Consider the following 20334-nt stretch of genomic DNA (forward strand, 5'->3'; position numbering starts at 1 on the left):
TCTAGAAAAAAGTTTATTATTAAGGAAGACTGTGCTCTAGCAATTGCTAGCTAGTAAAGCAGTCCCTCCAAGAAATACCTTTACTTTAATTTTACTCAACTTGAATAGACTTGTAAAATGTCATGACATGCATTGATGAGAGAAATTAACTTGCCTCTCCCTTTGAGCAGAGTTTTCTATTTATAACACAGTTCCTTTTACAATGCAGTCATAACTGAGGTATAACTTATCTATTTTATCATTACCTTCCCCAAATGGATCACAGCTGTTGGCTGGGTGGTCCCAGTCTTCAATGAAGAGCATCAGGAACCTGCCTTCCCTTCCTCTGGCTTGTAGCTGCGGGCACGCTCTGCAGTTAGGTAGGAAGCAGTCCTGGCTTTGCAGACAAGGCATTGGATGTGATGACCTGTCCTGGGTTCTCACTGCTGGGACTGTTTGACAAGGCGGAAGGCTTCTAGGAACTCGTTGAAGTCAATGTTTCCATCTTTATTGAAATCAATGCTGCGAACTAAGTCATTGATGCCATCGTCTGTGAGTTCAATGTTCATGTGGGAGCTGAACAGCTTCCAGGTTTGGTGGAACTCCTCAAATGAGATGAGACCTGTGAGGCAGAAGAGGCACAGCTGCCTCAGTACAAGGCTTGCCAGCACCTGCTCAGATTCACTGCCTGCTACCCTAAAGGAAGGAAGTGACTTTCAGATTCTGCAGCTGAAGTTCCTAGCACAGAGAACAATGGATAAACTACAAAATGAAAGTAGCAAAGAGACATAAAACAATGTGTGGGAACAAGAGAAAGACTTGTCCGTTCTCCTCCCTAATGTGATTTGGTGGAGATAACTGCTCATGAGCAGATAACTCAGAATCCAGAGACGCTGCATTATTATCATCGCTCTCATAACCATTTTTTCTGCTGAATTCCTCCGGAAAAAGAAAATCAGCTGCACAATTCCTTTGAAATGCCTCATTTGTGGACATATGCATTGATAATATAGAAGCTCTTGAGGCTGATACAGGAAGGAAGATACATTCCCTTTACTGTTAAATCAGAATCCTTCAGTAGATACTATAGGAAGACCAAAAGTAGAATGGAATGTAACGCAGTGACCAACACACCTTATACACCTCCTTACCTGAATGATCTCTGTCTATGATCCTGAATATGGTCTCCAGGTTGGATCTGTTTCGATAGATAACTTCCAGCAAGCTCGACTGGATGTGCTGAAAGGCAACATATTGTCGTGCTCATTCTACCCTTTTCAATAGGTCTGTATTTCTGCTCTGATCGCTAGCTGCAAATCTTCACATAATTAAAAATGTTTATGGCTCTTGGGAGTTTGCCAGCAGTGCACTTTGCACTGTGTATATGTTATGAAATGAGTTCACGATGTCTCAGCCTTCTATGCAGCTCTGAATTAAAGCACACCATCAACCTGTCACTTCCAACTGTACCACTTTCCCAAGTCAACAGAGGAGAAAGGGACTCAAGCTATAACCATTGCAGTTGTTTCTGCTGAGTGCAATCAGGAAGGCTGTGAATCACAGAATGGAGTACAGTTTTCCTATTCAAAAACCTGTATCCAAAACTAGCTCTGGGCTTTTATCTCATACACATAATCCATTTCTACAATGGAACAAACACCTCTAGAATACTCAAATTCATGCAAGTGCTTTGTTGACTTCATTATGCTTTTGGATTATACAGGAACTATCCACTCTCCTAGCCTTTCCTGCCATGCTTGGCCCAATGCACTGAGGTCTTGTGAGCTGCTCTGCTTTGACAGAAGAGGGTGAGGGCTTACCTCTTGGCTCCTCTGCTCCATGGCCAAATCATCAAGCCAGGACTTGTACTCCAGCATGCCATCTGCTGTGCTGCGCACCAGCTGTGGTCTCAACATCCGCCACGGCAGTCCCAGGTGCAAGACTGACTCCACTGCTGTTGCCCAGTTGCTCAGCGTGATCCTTCCTGTAGGGGAAAGCCATGGGGACCGCTGAAACCAGTGGCTGAAAACATGTAAAGACTGTCACTCCCAGGTGCTATATGTGGCCAGGCTAGAAACCAACCCCAGAAGATCTATTATGCCAAACTGCAACACAGTTTGCAACACAGTTGGCACCAAACAAAACGCTCAAGGTGCCCTGCTAGCTAGTAGGGTCATGAAGCAGTAACACAGCAAAAGCAGTTAATGCTCTCCCTGCCACCAAAGCAAAAAACCTACAATAGCATGCTTACCCAGCCTACTGCGCTGCTGACAGAGACAGCTCCATTTCTCCATGGTACCTGTGAGCACTTCAGTTCATGTAAAGGCCTTACACAGCTTTACAGACATCTGCCTACAGCAGCCACTGCGCAGTACAAGTGGTTTCTGCTCCCACCAGCCTCAGCAAGCTTTTGACTACTGCAACAAATTAGGGTATGGAGCTGCAAACCTCTGAACACTTAATTTTGTGTATTTCATTGCAAATCTGTGACCTGCATCCAGTCCTTTCCTGCAGCTTGTGGCCTGCACAACTACATGAGTAGTTCCTCAGTGACCCAGGAATGTAGAAAAGCTCCCAGTTTAGCAGTTGCTCTAAGAGTTAAACTGGACTTGTGGGAACAATTTCATAGCCTGGGAAGGAATACCCAACAGGAAGGCTGTTCTGCTGACTGCCATGTCCCTGTTTCCCCCAGGGCACATACAGACAGATCCGCTCAGCTTGGTTGACTCTCCTGGCTGGTGCAAAAGCAGCCGAGTATTATGAACTCACAGCTCTCTCCTTAAGACTGACAGTGGTAGCTGGCACAGAAGGGATTCCTCAATTTCCACTTCAAAGAGATGTTAGACTTCAGGATTGCAGAGGCTCTAGAAACCACTCAGCCAAGTGACAGATGTGTTCCAGGTCATTTTTACAGTGCTTTCTCAGTACTCCTGGTGCAAAAGGTTCTCCTTGCACCAAGTTTGAACTGCCACACATTAAGCTCATCATCTCACTTCTCTTCCAACACCCCCTCATAACAATAAGGCATTAAAGCAGAATAGAGAGTGAATAACAGCAAATGGGACCAATATTGTTGCAAGGTCTGACGTAGCCTGTGATAATCACTGACAGCTGTCAGTGAAGAATCTCCCAACCAGACATGCACTCACCTTAACCTCTTCCACTTCATCCCACCAGAGAATTAACTCAGTGTCTCATGGCTCAGATTTACCTGTATCGTCTTTATCGTACAGCTTGAATGCACTGATGAGGGCAGAGGTGTGAGCAAACAGCTTTTCCCGCAGGGCTCTGAAGGCTGACTCCTCTACTCTGCTGATTCTGAAGCATGCAGAGAAGAAAGAAGCATTTTAAGGACATGCCATGAAGTGCAAGGAAAGCTGCACATCCCACTCCTCTGGCACATCCATGGATTGCTCACACCCTCACACAACAGCCCTACACAGCTACTGCTTCTCTGCAGTGTTCGTAACAAGGCACTGCATACCTAGAGCAGTATTTCCCACAGCTGATGCAGTAAACCCCTGCCAAAGCAACAGAAACCTGTCCTTGCCTATATAAGCTGTCAGCAATTAGTACAAGTCCAGGGAAAAACAACCTATCGTAGCAAACTTCCACAGTTGGTACTGTGATACACCTGTTTCTGTTTACGTATTTTTGTTTGAGTTGTTCTATCACACCAGTCCACATATATTTTTAGCAGCTGTACAATTTTGTAAAGTAACAAAGTGAAAAGGAACTTCAGGAAGGTCAAAAGTTAAAACATGACATTGGAAAGAAAAGCTGGAAAATCAGCAGCCAGTACCTATTTTGACCTTCCTTAATTGCTTCCTCCTTGTCCCTTGTGAACCTCCCTTAGGGCTATGATTTAGAACGTCCAGCTATGAAAGTTCAGCTTTGGAACCAAACTTTCTCAAAGCTCCCAAAGTTTTCCCTTTGGGAATTTTGACTTGGTGAATTCTTATTAACAAAAGCCTTGCCTTTGAGTCATGGTGAGGGTGTGGGCTGTCTTGTTTGCTTGATACTGAACAAAATGGGGCACCAGGTCTGGCCCCAGCTTCACATAGGCTCCCCTGTTGCTGCCGATCTCGTAATAGTTTGAGGCTGAAAATATGGTCAGTACCTAAAGAAAGGTATTTACAGTCAGAATGTACATCCTCTGTTATACATATATAGGTATCATGAAAACAGTGCATTAATCCTGTCTGAAGTCAACAGATGATGAAAGAAACATTTTCACAGGGAAAGCAAAGAGTGAGGTGAGAGTTCCTCAGGGGTGATAACAGCCTTGCATCGACCTGGCCATATGCTGAGCTTCTGCAGCTTCTCTGCCCTCTCCCTGCAAATTTCCACCTTCCACTGCAGTTCAGCTGAGGCCACTGAAGTCACTCTGAGACTTCCAAAAGCAAAACTTTACAGCAGCAGCTTATTATCACTTCTTTTGTATTTAATTTTCAGAAACTGCTTTAATTGCAGGCAATTGCACAAATGAATTCAGGTCTTTTCTCACATCGGAGAAACGTGCTTTACCTGTGTAACGGTTCTCCCCAACAGAGAAACTGTTTCTGACTGCCCCAAACTAAGTACTCAGCTAGTAGCATATTTCAGTAACTCCTGATATGGCTGCTCAATCATTTTATATATACTTCGAAAAAAAAAACCCTAAAACAAAACCAAGCCAACAGCCTACAACACTGGAAGAAATTAAGAGCAGAGACAACAGCAGGACGGAAACCCCAGCATCCTTCCACCACCCCCTCACCAACCTTCCGGTTGTGACAGAACTCATAGCCATCTTGCTTGCACTCATGGGAGCGGATGAGGAACTGCAGGTTGTACTTCTCAAGGATCTTCCCCGTCACATCAGGCCCAAAATAGCAGCCGCCACCTCGCACCGTATTTTCTCTGCAGCCCTCCTGAGGCATGGGGTCACTCCAGAGGATGTCTAAAATCTGAAATAATCAGAACAGTTCACTGAATGATGTGTACCCATTGACATTTACTAAGCAAATGCAGCGCCATCTCTGCATCCCTGCTGGGACTGCTGCTGCTACCATAGTGCAGAGATCTTTCCTGAATCACAGCTGAATCTCCATATTGCTCTGCAAGACTGTCACAGCCCTGAGCCACCACAAAAGTGATGATACTGTTAGCCCAGAGCTGCAGCCACGCCAAAAGCGCCTGAGGAAGAGAGAGATCTATGAATTAGGCCTGATACAAGCTTTCCCTTTGCTCTTGGTGGATTTCAAGGAGACTTTTCTGTCTTCCTGCAGCCCAAAACATGTCCCGGGACAAGTAACCCAGCAGATCCCCAGACCAAGAGTGGGCTTAGTACTAAACTCCTTTGCATGACAGTCTAGATGTTCAGCAGCCTTCACTACTGTAAGTGCTGACTCAGTGACCACTACGTGGATTAAAGTTTAATCTCTTTAACCCTGACCTGAATATACAGCTTTACGCTGATAAGGTGTGTAATACCAGGATGTCATCTGCGATGGGTGGTGAGGAACAATGGTTTCATAGCATGCAAAAGAATCTCCCAAACAGTCTGGTCCAACAGAAAGCGGAAATCAAGTTCCCAGGCTCTGAGAGCAATGTACTCAACGTACAGCTTGGATAAAACCAGAGAATCAGTCTGTTCTTGGTATCCAAGATCACAACTCCCTTGTCAGCAAACGACGTGTTCACTCATAGCATTGGCCTCAAATATCCCATGCACACTATATCTGATATAAACACTGGGCTCTATCATCAGTCTTGCCTATCATTTATCTCCCCCACAGTGAATCACAAAAACCTGTCACCCCACTCTGTGCCTGAACAGTTTGATTTATACAACAGGGGAGTGCTGTGCTAGGTACAAGTGCTGGAACAGAGCCTGGAGTGCAGACAGCCAAAAACCCAGTGGAGAGGCTGACATACAGGGCTAGGAGAAAGGCAATGGCAGAACAGCAGCTAGCACCAGTCACACAGCCTGCATTCTACAGGAATCTCATGCACAGCTCTTCACTTGCTAGTGATTTATGCCATAGGACGCGCTGGAAATAGTACAACAATCCACCAAAATGTCCCCAGTGAGCAGAGAACAGAGCAGTTAGTGAAAAAACAGCAGAAAATCCATTTGCTCTTCTGATGGCACTTCAGCACTGACTTGCTCCTTAACTCTACTTTGCAGAGCAGCAAAAATCTCTTTGCAAAGAGGTCTGTGCATTGACCCACACATTTTATAGCAAGATTCCTCAAAGGAACAGAGAACAAAGCTGTGGAAGGCACCAAAAGCAAAGCCCTGCTTATACCACTCACCTGCTTCCACTCCTCTTGCCGAGTCCAGCACGGCCCATCCAAATCTGTTAAGGAGACCAAACTGGAGCAAGTGAGCTCCTCCTCCTCCGAATCGCTGATGTCCACCAACTTGCGGCACCACTCGATTTGCTCCTGCACTGTCTGCCGGACCCACCTGGAGAACTCCACCCTGTTGGCCATGCTGGGAGCCTGGGCTGGTCGGGGCTGTGAGGGTAAGCTGGACGTTGTCTCATTCCCTGCTGAATCAGGCTTTGCTTGGCTCTCCCCATTTATTTCCTTTATTTCCACATTTCTGTTTGACTCTTTTCTTTTCTTCCCTCTCAATACAGAAATAAACTGCAAGAGGAAGGAGAGAAAGCACAGATAGTTAAATGGCTTGGAAAGCTGGATCTCTAGCTCTAACATCTTCAAACAGAAATCTGTCAAGCGACCAAGGCCACTAAGCTTCAATTAGTTTTGCTGCTATGAAATGGAGATTAATTGTAGGAGGTTATTAGTGCTACTTGCTCAGATGTACCATTCTTGGCTTAAAGCTGGGGCCACAAACACAGCCTGAATATGGATTCATCTCTTCTTCATTGACTTTACACTGCTCAGAAATTTCATAAAAGATAGATTGCATGGAGTTAATCTGCACTTGGAACAAGACAGAAGAATGAAGGAAAGACAAATCACTAATACAAGTGCTTGCCATTATATTTAGAGAAGAGAAGGGAAGTAGTATTTTCTCAACTAGCACATTTAACACAGATAAATTAAATGACTTCTCACAATCCCTCTGAAAATATGGTGCTTAGAAAAAGAAAAAAAGACTAATGACCTATGGGATGACAAGATCCTGTCATTGCTGTGTTATTACTGTCAATACCACCACACCCATGTAACAATGTAACTGTCCACCGTTTACCTGGCTACGATACTCTCAGCTTCCAGAAGTCAATAACACTTCTTCCCTTCACATCTCCTGCACACACCCTATTAAATGAAATCTATGCGCCCCAAGACCATACACAAACACACTTTTTGACTATGAAGACCATCCTTTACATTTCTCTTGTCAACAGCCAAGTTTACACATAGGTGTAAGCTCTCAAACCACTAATCAGCAACACAGATTGCTCTTGCAACATCCAGGAAATAAAACATACTTTATTCCTTTGGATTTTCTCAAGCATGTCCAGATCAGTAGTATCAGAGACACCCCCATGTATAACAAGGACTTTCTGATCAATCAGGGTGGCCAGAGGTAGCCAGCAGAACACATTCTGAATCATCTTCAAGATTTTCTTCCCATGCAACTAGGAGGACAAGGCAGAAAAGCAAAGATGAAGCCTCAGGCCTTCAAAGTTCACATTTCACTTGCTGCAGAAGACACGAACACGTGCCTACCTTATATTTCTGCATGACTTCCTTTGTGAAACCATACCTGCAGGAACAGAACAGAAGTTGAGTGGGATTTTGCAGCAATACCCTTGACATTGTCATTAGCCCCACAAGGAACTCATACCGTAAGTTGACCATGTGGTCTTCATGGTTCCCACGATTGAGATGAACCTCTTTTGGATATATCAAAAGGAAGGTAAAGAGGATGATGAGAATCTCAAGGGACTGTTTGCCCCTATCTACAAAGTCCCCATTGAACACATAGGACTTGGAAGGAGAAGGAAGGCCATTCTGTAAAAGTAAGGACAGGTATTATGTTACAAGAAAGGTTTCCCCATGATCCTCATATACCTTCCCAACAGCTGCATGCCCTCTTACTCCTGCCCCAAGTTACCTTATAGAACAGAACCTAACTTATTTTTATCCTCTAGGCTCCCAGTGGCAAATGCACTGAAAAGTGAAAACAGGGAGTCAGAAGGTGGTGCCATTGGTATTAGGACTTTAAGAAGAAAAAAAACAACCCAAAAAACCATTCACTGGCACTTCCCAAATGTATTTGTATGTTCCAACAGTTCTCACAGATTTAAAAGTCAGTGAAGGAATGAGCTTTAGCTTTGTAAAGCCATTTAAATTGACCTGGAGAATTAGATCTTAAGGGCCCAATTTGCAAATGCTTCTTAGCATGATCCATGTGATAGCTCTCATAATGTCTGGCCAGCCTCTCCCGCACCAAACAAGGTGCTTACCTTATAAAATATGAGGAACAAGTCATCCAGCTGGCCATGCAAGTCTCCTAACAGGCACAAAAAGACAAGTCACAATGTGTTTACCTTTAACTGAAAAATATACAGATAAATAACTTCCTATGAAGTATCTTCTCTATAAATTAATGACCGCTAAAATACTGGAGGAAGTTCAAGGTTTGGCATAAGGTTCAAGGTTCCTGTTCCAATCCAAGCTGAAACCAGGCCATAATGGAATCTTGCTGCCTACAAGGTTCAGGAGAGTCTAAGCTGCAGATCAAATACAGCATGGTATGGTGAACCCAGATAGTTCAGAGAAAGCTGCAGCTGCCTCTCAACGCAACATTTTACATGTGGACTGCATTTATGTTCCACAGTCATATGGTACCAAATCATATGTTTGCCATCCCTTGCACCAAGAATTCTTCCCCAAAAACTGCGCAGTGCTTTCCCACTCAGACGTACCACAAACGGTGACCTCCTCACTGTAGCAGGTGGAGACGTGACTGATGTTTGGCAATTGCTTGAGGTGCTTCCTGGTCTCGTGTAGAAGGTTTAAGACATAGCGAGCGTGGAGCTGCTACTAGGAGAAAGTGAAGGAATTAAAGCAGGAATTCAGTGACTTCCAAACAGTAACAGCTGTCTGCAAAGGCCCCAAGGGCCCTCTGCAATAGCCTGGATGGGAGACTCATACAACTTTTACTGTGACAACAGTCACAGCTTGCAAACAGAACAACACAAATTCCAGGCAAAAGCAGCTTCACCTTGGCATCAGCAAAGGTGGCAACAATATCCAAAAGCCCTCACACCCTGTGGTGGATGCAATCCACTAGGCAGCACCATCCACTGGAGCAGCAGAAATTCCAGACTGGTATCACAGGTAAGAAGCTGCTATCTTCTACATTTTTCTTTGCTTTCTTCAGATTAAGTCGGGTTTTGCCATGTGATCTGCACAAGTATGTTTGCTGGGGGCCATTGAAAAAGCATTTAACAGGCTTTAGAGAATTTGTTCTTAGAAGTCTTGTTTTGTTTGGGTAAGGGAGGCTTTGACTCATTTGCTGTTCAGCACATTGTCTGAGGGATGGGAACAGAACACTGCGGTTATACAAGGATTTCTCTTGTTACAGTTGCTGAATTGGTACTGGACTTCTTCGTCAAACAAACAAACAAAAAGTCCAAACAGTTTTAGACTTTTTTCTTTCCCCATTTCAAGTATACTTTTATCCCATGAATCAAATATGCACAGCAAAAACAATTTTTATTAATTCTTTCCACCTGGGCCATCCTATACTTTTTTTTTTTTTTTTTTTTTAACAAATAAAAGCATTGCAACAAAAAAAAAAAAGAAAAAAAGAAAAAAAAGTTTCAACATGGAGTACTGTGGGGTTTTTTTTCCATTAAAATGAAGCTAAAGGTTATTAGTGGCACATACCTACAAAGATTTTGCAGTTTGTTAGAACTGTATTTCTGAAAGGAAAAGTTGCACTTTAAAATACCTACCAGATCATTTCTACCCCTTGGATTAGCTGCCTGCCAGCTGCTGTGTTCAAATTAGCTCAGCTGCTGGGCAGTCCAAACACAAATCAGCTGTCCCACACCTCTGTATGCAAAAGGGGAAAGCGTGTTTCCTTTCAGCATCCTTACTTGTTTTTGTTTGAAAGCTTCCAGCAAGGCAGTCGCATGGTCAGGAAGGAGTGGGAAAGAGAGACGGGGTCCAGTGTAGGAGTCTGGCACCTCCATGGATTCATAGTCACAGTACTTCTCCAGCTCTGCCTCTTTGAAGCTTTCTCCACTTATGAACATGCGACTGATAAAATCCCCTGGATGGCAGATTGGTTGGTTTCATTGTTTATTTAAAATGAAAGAGATGAGGAAAAGTTAATTTGGCTCAATACACCATTCTTGTATTTTGATAAAGACAAGCTGTTGCTCAGGCTAGTGCAGCAGCAGAGGCTAGCTCCTGGTCTGACACCACCATGGAATTTGCAGTGAGGAAGGGGCTACAGGGTCAAGGTTCAGTCAAATATGCTATGCATCAAACAGTGCTGGCAGCTACACCAGTTTCTACAAAAACGTGGGTACTGGTTGCCATGGTTACATGAAGTGGTATTTCCAATGACAAGCACAACTGTATAATGAGCTGTTTCATGTCACACTGTTTTTCTAAGCCTGCACCCACTCACATGCTCAGCATTGTCCAAATTTGTATAAGTATGTATGTTTTTTTTTTCATTGCCATAAGATGTCACAGCCCATCTCAAGCAATGGGGCACTATTGTGCCGTTTTGTACAGACACTGAAAAAAATATGTCCCTTCCTTGACAGGGCTTTGCTTTAAGACATATCGGATGACTCTGAGAAAAAAGGGTGCCAGCTTGAAAGGAAGGAATGAGTGCTTCAGCAGGTTACGTAAATAGCTAATTCTGACATGGCACCATCAGATTTCAGACATAAGTGCCTTAGCAAGTTCTCAGCATTAGGAAATTACATGTAATGCTCACTGCAGATTCAGAAAGATACTGTACTAGTTGCAACAGCACTTCTTTCCCCAGACAATGAGAGACTAAATGTAAGTAACGTTGATACTCTGGAGCACAGTTCCCTAGATATAGCTTCTCTGTACCTTCAGAAATGGATTCTGCAAAGCGTTGGCTACCACGGTTTACTTTAAGAAGGCAGATTTTTAATATTGTTCTTAGAAAACATACAAAGGTTTTATTCCCCCTTCCAGCTCCTAAGGAGTAGGAAGCTCCACATCCCTTGCACAGCTCTGACAACCTCCATATAATTCACTCTGCAATTTCCTGATGCCTTGCCCCCTCTCCCCCCGCCTTGCTCTTCCCAAGGGCAGCACTGGACAGGGTGCACTCTTCTGAGCTGCTGGTGCCCGATCTCCAAAAGACACATACAAACTTACTTTCTTTACTGCTGCTTGGTGTGAAGTTGTCCATGAGGTAACTGAAGAAGTTGTGAAGCTGCAAGAAGAAAGCTTATCATAATTTGCTCTGGAATATCCCCAGCGCTCACTGGAAATTCTACAGAGTGGCACATTAACATCATCTTCTTTTTGCAAGTATCATCCTTGCCCTTCTCATGTTGTCTGGCATGTACAACAAATCAAGCTATATGTGTTCTGTATTGTTTTTCTTATAATGAAGTAATAGTAGTAGCTTTCCCTTCAGCCATACACATGGAAGAACACCCCTAAGCTCTCTCCCTGCTTGGCAGAAAGGCAGTGATAGAAGAGAATGTTAAATAAAATTAAACAAAGCAATCCAATGAGGATTGGCTCTTGTATTCAGACTCAGGAAAGGGCTTGTGATTTTAAATGCTCCTTAGGGCTTGTTTCAAGGCTAATTTCTTAGGGTTATATCACACAACCAGGTGGGAAATCTTTAGGTAAAAAGGAGGCAGGAAACTCAGTCCTGAAGCACTTGCAGGGCTATCAGCCAGCAGCCAGAAACGAGTGGCAAAGCCAGCATCCTCATGGCAGAGAATTCAGAGAGGAGGCCCTGCCTGCCAGAATGACTAATAATGGCAGGCCAGGAACGTTCCCCTAAGAGGGAAGAGAGAATTAGTTCCATAGGAGACAGAGTTTACTAAATAAAAACCAAAACCCAAACAAATAATATTCCATATCCACAAATAACAACCCCCTCTACATTTAATGCAAAGTTGTAAAATTCTTGATGCATGGAGATTACTCTACTTCCCTAATACATGATGTTCTTTCCTCCCCAGACTGCTCCATTTACCTCCAGCTACTTTTACAGTAGCAGTTCCTGCAGACCCTCAGGAAAATGTTTTTTTTCTCTCCATCTATAGAATCACAGAATTGCTCAGATTGGAAAAGACCTTGAAGATCATCGAGTCCAACCACAACCTAACCATACTACCCTATCAACCCTCCACTAAATTATGTCCCTGAGCACCACATCCAAAGGGTTTTTAAACACATTCAGGGATGGTGACTCAACCACTTCCATGGGGAGCCTATTCCAGTGCTTAACAACCCTTTCTGTAAAGAAGTTTTTCCTGATTCATAGGTTACAGTGTCCTAGAAATAGTGATATCCTACGTCTTGCACACTCACACAGGAAGAAGCTGCCTATTCCTGCCTTACAAGAAGTTTGCCATTGGCTCATCCTCACGGAGAGAGTATTTTCCCTGTGTACTCCTTTCTTTGTCACCTTACCTTGATCTGGTCCTGCTCACAGGCGTACTCAATGGATTGAAAGATTCTCCAAGTGCACCGTCGGCGCATTTCCAGGCGAGCAACATAGCGCCGATACCACCTTTGGATCAGAACAGCTGCCTTGAAAGCTAGGGAACAAAACCAGAGCAACCTGCTGAGCTTCAGTTGCTGCACCGGCTGAGATACCACCCTGCTATGCTCCTTTCCTGACCTTTACAGCTGAAGAGAGATCTTTCTCTTCCAGGAGGAAGTTTTCAGAAAAGGTGTTCTGATGCCTAAACATTAAGTATAAGAGAACACCCACATCTTTTCACTCTGTTTTGAGAGGTGATCTCACCCTGCCCAGAGATCTCTGAAGTACTTCTATCAATACCAGATCTTCAGCACGTTAACAATTTACTGTTGCCTGCATGTCTGTATACATCCTTCAGTGTCAACAGACAGATGAATCCCTTCTATCTACTGTCATCATTTTCATGTCCCCCCTTACAGTCTAGGCTTTGGGCCAGGCACTTGACTGAGACCGTGCAAAATGTTGGAGAATAAAACAAGACACTGAGTCCCTTTCCAGAACCTTAAAACTAAAAAAAGTTTTTACCCCCCTTCCTTTAAGCCAAATAAATACCTCAGCTTCTGCATTTGTGGTCGAACATCAGGAAGTGATCTGTGTTAGTGTAAATGTTAATGTTTCATTATCTTGGAGTAAAATAAAGAGAAAGGGGAAAACCAGCTCTTCATCTGCTTAATGACAGAAGGAATGAAAGGCCAGGGGTTTCCAAGTGGTTTCATGGTTCAATCCACAGCCAACACTGTCACCAGGCTCTTCCCTCCAAACGATGGCCATACTACCTGGTGTTTAACACATAATTCCTCTGCACGTCTCCAATTCCAGCAATTTTCATTACAAGATCATTTCAGTTGGGGTGTGTGCTTTAAAGCAAAGTACACTGGTACAATTTCCCATTTACTTCTCTGAATTCTGCAGCCAAACACTGTACTTCTCTAGGAACACTTATATCTACCTTAGCTGGTCTTACCACTATTTGAACTGTCTGGTTACTTTACATTGCCTTTTACTAGTTGGCACCTCTTTTTATCAGGCTCTGTGTCCCTTCTTGTTCTCATTTAGAGCCCTGCATTTAAAGCATTTCCTAACAGAGCTTCTTTGTATCAAGCTTCAGCTAGGGGAAGGACAACTGCTCTGCCTAGAGGCTGGCCCCAAAATCAAACAGACACTACAGTTAGCACAGCTGCAGAAACTTGCATTCCCTTGGCACATGGTCTGTGAGATCTGTGCTGTATTCACCAGAGCAGGAAGAGCAATGGGGTGCACGGGGTGGAAAATCTTGACTGATACCTCTCACCCTTGCCCCAAAGGCTTCTAAGTTCTGGTAAGAGACACAGACAACACATTCAATTAATTATCTTGTATTATTCATGTAAGTTTCCTAGGTACTTCAGCATGAAACACTTCTTGACCTTTACCTGAAGATATTCTGATGGCTTACGTATTGAATGTAAGAATCCTTCTAGTTTATACTACTGTAAAACCATTAGGAGGTGCAAAACATGGCAAGGAAAGAGCTGTTGCTGTTGTGCAGATGGGGAACTGAGTCACAGTGTAGGCATGGACAAGGAAGTAAGATTTGGTTAGCCTTAATTCAAGAATAACTTGTGTCAGTTTTTGCCTGGGCTGAAAAAGTGCCTTCTGATCTGCTGGGCTCTGAGGAAACGAAAAAAGGCTGACTGTTTTTTCTGTAGATTGTGCTCCCCCAGTGCTACCTCTTCAAGCCTCCTTTGTCGCAGCCTCCACACCAGCTGCCTTACTCTCTCTGCAGCAATTTGGCTGGCATGCAGCCAAAGCCACAGTCACAATCACTCTAAAATATCTAACTTCTAAACAGGTTACATTCCCTTAACAGGGGATACAATATCCAAATACTGCAGCAGGAGTCAGGTGTCCTTCAAGTGAATCCCGAGCAGAAACTGGTAGTCAAGACTCCATATGTATAAACAAAAAACAGATTCTTTGAAATATTACAATCTATTTTATGAGGATCCAAGTAGTAAATGGAATCATACCTCATCATGTAAACTGAAAAGCATGCCATAGTGGCAGCACTTGAACTCAATTATGCCTGTTTATGCTAGCACTAAAGTTCACAAATCAGCTGTCAACAAATACTGTCTTCTTTCTCTGAAACCATTTATAACCAAAGCAATTGTGTACCAGAATAATCTTGCCAAGTCTCCTGCATGGCAAGTGCCAGCAGAGTATGATTTCTTTACAAGACACTGCAGAAATAAAGGCAGATAGCTAGAGATAATGTTGCTGCTTTATCAGTTCTGCACCCAAATATAGTCTTTAAGCAGCAGGTCCAGCAAAAGGAGCAGTGTGCTATCATCATCTATCACCCTGACAGCACATGAGGTTACAACACACATGCATTAGCCAGAAATTGATTAGTTTGTCTGATGTTAGTTCCAACAGAAAGGCTTTTTGCTGCTTCCTTTCTGGTCAGATTTGTATTGTTTATCTGAACAGCTGATGTTTCCTCAAGCCTAGTGTGGGCTTTCTGTGTGACATCTGAAATTCCACATCACAGGAATGTCCAGAAGACATAACCTTCTCTCAGGACTATTGAGAAAAATGAGAATCTGGAAATGAAACACATCCCACCACAACCTTCCAGCAGCATGTGCAGGAACAGACAGGGAAAGGTTACATTTCAAAGAATCACTCACCATTTTCAGACTTCTGTAGAGAGTACTTGTAGTTGGCATTTACAGAACTACCAGATCCCATGTTTTCCAACTGGTACTCCTAGAATGCCACAGTCTGGCCCAGTATCACCAAAGCCACACAAGAGGCGCAGGAAAGCATTTGATCAGAATCCAAACTGCTGTAACATGTCCCACAGTGCTGAGTCTATAATTAAATATATTAACACTTATTAAGATCAACAAGCGGATGTCCTGTCTTGTACCAAAGTACCTTTTCTGCTAACATGTATTTCCAGCTACTTGGTTGTCTTTTAGACCATCTGACGCAAGGATCCCTGTCTTACTGTTTCAAATTTCAAATCAGCTGTATGAATAGGAGTAATTCTGGCACTTCTTGTGTGTTACACATCTAGTTACTGTAATTGTACAGTAGATGGATAAATCAGGCATTTGTGTATTCACACAATGTTCCACATGTTTAATTTTAGGTTTCTAAACTCTTAGCAATATGGTTGTCTTTGATGTGAGCCTCCATTTCAAATGCTACCAGAAAATCAGCATGATCGAGCTCTGAGAACAGACGTCAGCTCTGAATCCTAATGATACCTCTTCCCTCACGCATGCACAGCTAAAGCACTTGAATAAGGCAAAAAGTGCTAAAATACTCCATGACTGCATATTGTACAGCACATAGAAAAATACTTTTTATACTGATCTGGTAAATAAGTTGATTTGGCAGCTCTTCAGTATCTGCAAAGATTCATGCATAAATCCTTCTGTGAAGGATAACTCGTTATGAGGGATGAACACACATATGGTATTTAAATCTATTTGCAGTTCCACAGCACGAGGGGGGATAAGTCTAAAATAACAATTAGCTATCATAAGAAAATAATCAGCTTTGTTAAATAAAAACTGCTTTTCTTCACCTCGCGGATCTGCTTGAGTGCGGGGGCGTACGATGCCATCAACTGCTCAGATCCTGGCCAGCATCAAGGGACAGGACAGCCAGACTTGTGTTAACCTCACTGCTTGCTCTGTTCAGAGCAAAAGGATCCTGTTTCAAGAACAGGTCAAAATTCTGAAACCTCTCACTGAGGACAATCAGGGTGCCTTCCTCTATCAGACATTTCCTCTGGGAGGAGGGCAAAATAGGAAAAATAAAACTGCATGTGCTACTATTTACAGTAGCTCCAGGCTGTATCACAAAGAATTTTAAAGTTTTGGCATTTTTTGTTGTTTTGTTTGTTGTATTTGTTTGTTTTTTAACCCAGAACTGGGTACAGGGGAGAAAGCCGAGAAAGGAAAGGAAGGAAAAAATTACCTTAATCAATGCTAGGTCTGGTGCTAGCAGGAGACCACATCTCAGAGGCTTCTGAAGGGCCAGAACAGTAGGACTGTAGAGGCACTTCTTCCCATTAGAGAAGGGAGAATCCCTTCTCCTTTTCTCACTTCTTGCAGCCCTTTTGCCTGGTCGCTCTCTTTCTACCTAGCCCACATCTTTCCTCTCAAAATAGCTACACAGATGGGCAGAAATGCTGATTGAAAGGACACATCCAGTGTTGTGTAAGGTACATGGGCACTCCTTGCTCAGGGAGATGATCCATACTGAACTAAATGTCAGCACAGAAAGTTTCTAGATGGATAAAACTCTGAAGTTTTCTGTCCTGCCCAGAATGCTGAACTGCACAACTTCATGATGTACAGATGATGCAACAGGAGAATACTTCACAATGTTGCTAATAAAATATCACTCTACTTTAACGTTATTATTTAATATCAATGCCATAAGTGGCCTGAAATCATTGCAAATTATGCCCAAATACATCTGATGCTTTACGGTATTTACGTTCCATAACACAGTTACTCTGACAGCTTTTCAGACTATCAACTACTTAAGCAGACAATTGCGCACACAAAAAAATCCAAAGCTCAAGCAATTAAGGCCATTCCTTGTCTCCTCCTGTATGCCACATCCCACTTCAGGAAAAACAGATTTTCAAGCTCAGAATTTCTATGTGTAGACTTACAATTCCTGTATGGATATTCAAAGAAAAATGCCTTCCCAAAGAGACACATCTGAAGATTTCAACAATTATGAGCTATATCCTCTAACAGCTCAAAAGAATGGTTCATTCTAGAGACATCTCCAACCATCTCTACTCACTGCATTCTGGTATATGCAGCAGGGCGATCTGAAACAGCCCAGCACGGGTTCCTTTTAGATGAGATGACACCAGAGGACATGCTCTGCCTACTAAATGGGAGCAATTAATTCACAGGAGCAGATTCAGGCCAGTTCAAAAAAAAAAAAAAAAAAAAAAAAAAGGCCAGAAAGACAACTATTGCAGCCAACTGTTCCTCCACAGGGCAGGACAACACAACCTGTGTGCCTAGCTGCACCTCAGGGACCTGACACTGCCAGCCTCAAAGGAAGGTGGATGCTTTAAAGATACCTTTAAAAATACCAGCATGAGAAAAATTCATTTTTTAGGAGCTAGAACTCTGCCAGATCAGTTTAAAAACAAACAAACAAACAAACAAAAAACACATTTTAAGTAAATACCTACAGTGTGTTCAGGGGTACCACATATCTGTTTTGATCAAATATGACCTTGAATTTGAGATCACTGTTGGAGACACAAAATAAAACTCTTCCTTATTTCCTCCCTTTCCAGCGAAACCAGACAACACCAACTCAACCATTTGCTATTGCACAGTCCTACTTTAAGGATAAGTTCTGGCCATCCAAACAGAGGGATGATCAAGTATTAGGAGCGCCTGTAGAGTGCTCCTACCTAGTTCTCTTATTTGTTTAAAAGGTCTCTCCCAAGCAATTCCTGCAGCCAGCCACTTTTTGACTTTGTTGTCTCAGATTCTTCTGAGGGCACCAGCCTGAGCAAAAGAGCGCAATGCAATAAATCAGAGAATCCAAAGAAATGAAACCTGCTTCAGGGGTGGGAGGAGTGAGGAAGAAATGAAGTCAACCCAACTGCTCAGCACCTGTGATCCTTCCTCATCCACCCCACAGTGAAATTCATCCTTCCTATACCTAAAACTGTTTCAAAGAAAAGTTGACCCATAAACTGCAGGCTGAAATACCCAATGACAGTGGCATTGCCTCAAATATAGATTACATATGTATTTGAGATAAAACGATGTATATGTGAGACAGTTGGCTCCCTATTCCTTGTCTTGTTCTTCCTGTTGTTCCCCTCATGTGGAGATGCTGAGGTTTTGTCTGGTGCACTCAGAACTCTTCTGAAACAGGCTTCCTGCACTTCTTTTGAGAAGCTGCAATACATTCATTTGCCTTCAGCTTGTGACTCTCCCCTGGGATGCAGTGCTGCATAGAGCATCCTCTAACAAACACACACTAAGTAAAACAGGTGGTGAGCCCTCATGTATGCAGTTACATCAGAACTAAAACATTAAAAAACATATGGACTGGAAAGCTGCACATGGATATAGACAACTAACAGAACAGCAGAAGATCAGATGCAAAGAGGAGATGCATGTTTCCCATTCACCTGGGTCAGCACTGGAAAGCCAGAACTATCTAACAGCTGTACTCTGCATGCATTTCCCAAGCCATGGGGTAATATATTTGATTTTGCAACACAAGCTGATGAGTTAATACTACCCTATGATATAATAACATATAAAAGCAAATAAAGGAAAACTTGCATAAATCCTCGTGTCTCAGTTAAAGAAAAAAACTACCAAAGAACCCCACAAACAAAACGTGAACAAATTACCAGTCCAAAACAGCAACAACAAAAGCCTATTGCAAGTGGGTTTTTTGCAAGTATTAATTTAATCATTTTAAAGCCAATGCAAGTGACATCATTCTGAATCAAATTCTATGCACTGTAACAGCACTGAGATTGTCCAGACTACAGATCTGTGCAGAATTTGGGGCTCCTGCCCCGTGAATCAAAAGCCTCCTGATAAGGAGCACATGGAGCTAACATCAAAGCAGCACATTTCCTAACTAAGACTACACATTTTTCATATCCCATGCACAACTGAGTCCCCACTACTACATTTTACAGACATTTGGGTGACTGAGGGAAGAGGTAAATAGAATCTGGAAGGCAACAAGAAAACAAAATGCGCTCACTGAGAGTTTGCTAGGAAGAAAACAGTGAAAGAAAGATGTGAAACAAAATTTATCAACATGACACTTGGAAGCCACCAACAAAATAAATAAATAAAGTCAAATAATTTTCACAAGAATAAAATGCTCACTAGCACTAGAGAAAGTGATGATCCTTCCTTTCCCTCCTAGATTAAGTACTCACGTCCCACGTGTACATCAGACTTGGTGCTGCTCATAGCTGGAAACATGATGGTGAAACTTGATTTATTTTATATATGCACTGAACTCTGCACCTGCACAGTTACAGCAAAGCCAAAAAGGAGAACTTAGAAAGTCCCAACCATAGATTTATACACCCTGACATATAAAAGGACATTTCACCTCAAACTATGGGTGCCGAGTGACTACTTCTGAACAAAAAAACCTGTTACAGAGAAAAGAAAAATACAACTTACCTTGCCACCAATTGCTAGCTTAAGGACTTGCTAAAATACACACAAAAGCAGCTTGCTCTCCACTTTTTTTTTCCTCCTGCTTATATAATCTCCATTCAGTAACAAAGTGATCAGTAGTCTCTGATTTACTTGATTACAGATTCAGAAACTCCTCCTCAGATATCTGAATAATTAAATTGTTCCCTTAGGCATGCAGAAGAAACTGCCATTGCCTTCAAGAGCTGCAGAATAAAACACGTGTTGTTGTGCAGGGAGTGCAGATCCTTCGATTTATTTACTGCAGTTGTTCTGAGCAGCCTTAAGAATGTTCTCCCATGTGATGCTTAAGAAAGGTTACAGGTCTGAAATGGATTAGGATTACTGAGGAGGATTAGGAATGAGAAAGACGGTAGGTTGGCCTCTCTCATCTTAAAGAATGAGCTCTTACACACTTTCAAGATGCTTTTTGTTAAG

At 42.8% G+C, this 20334-nt stretch overlaps 1 protein-coding gene across 8 annotated transcripts in view; it reads right to left on the reverse strand.

Annotated features, from left to right (window-relative positions):
* Positions 1–20334, reverse strand: part of PPEF2 (protein phosphatase with EF-hand domain 2) — a 20486-nt gene continuing 152 nt past the window's right edge. The window contains exons 2-17 of one of the 8 annotated variants that reach the window (XM_048940928.1): positions 19576–19664; positions 15346–15529; positions 12601–12728; positions 11323–11380; positions 10050–10225; positions 8871–8985; positions 8409–8455; positions 7669–7953; positions 7428–7577; positions 6280–6615; positions 4743–4928; positions 3957–4099; positions 3191–3297; positions 1800–1963; positions 1131–1218; positions 1–601 (exon numbers count right to left, since the gene is read on the reverse strand). In XM_048940928.1, the coding sequence (XP_048796885.1) occupies positions 420–601; positions 1131–1218; positions 1800–1963; positions 3191–3297; positions 3957–4099; positions 4743–4928; positions 6280–6615; positions 7428–7577; positions 7669–7953; positions 8409–8455; positions 8871–8985; positions 10050–10225; positions 11323–11380; positions 12601–12728; positions 15346–15406 (2226 nt within the window). In that variant the 5' untranslated portion in view covers positions 15407–15529; positions 19576–19664 and the 3' untranslated portion in view covers positions 1–419. Of the gene's footprint in view, positions 602–1130; positions 1219–1799; positions 1964–3190; positions 3298–3956; positions 4100–4742; positions 4929–6279; positions 6616–7427; positions 7578–7668; positions 7954–8408; positions 8456–8870; positions 8986–10049; positions 10226–11322; positions 11381–12600; positions 12729–15345 lie in introns of all 8 variants that reach the window. The other 7 variants (XM_048940926.1, XM_048940925.1, XM_048940922.1 and 4 more) reach the window with 7 other exon arrangements.

The sequence above is a fragment of the Lagopus muta genome, chromosome 4, assembly GCF_023343835.1.
Source record: "Lagopus muta isolate bLagMut1 chromosome 4, bLagMut1 primary, whole genome shotgun sequence".
In the NCBI taxonomy this organism is placed as follows: domain Eukaryota; kingdom Metazoa; phylum Chordata; class Aves; order Galliformes; family Phasianidae; genus Lagopus; species Lagopus muta.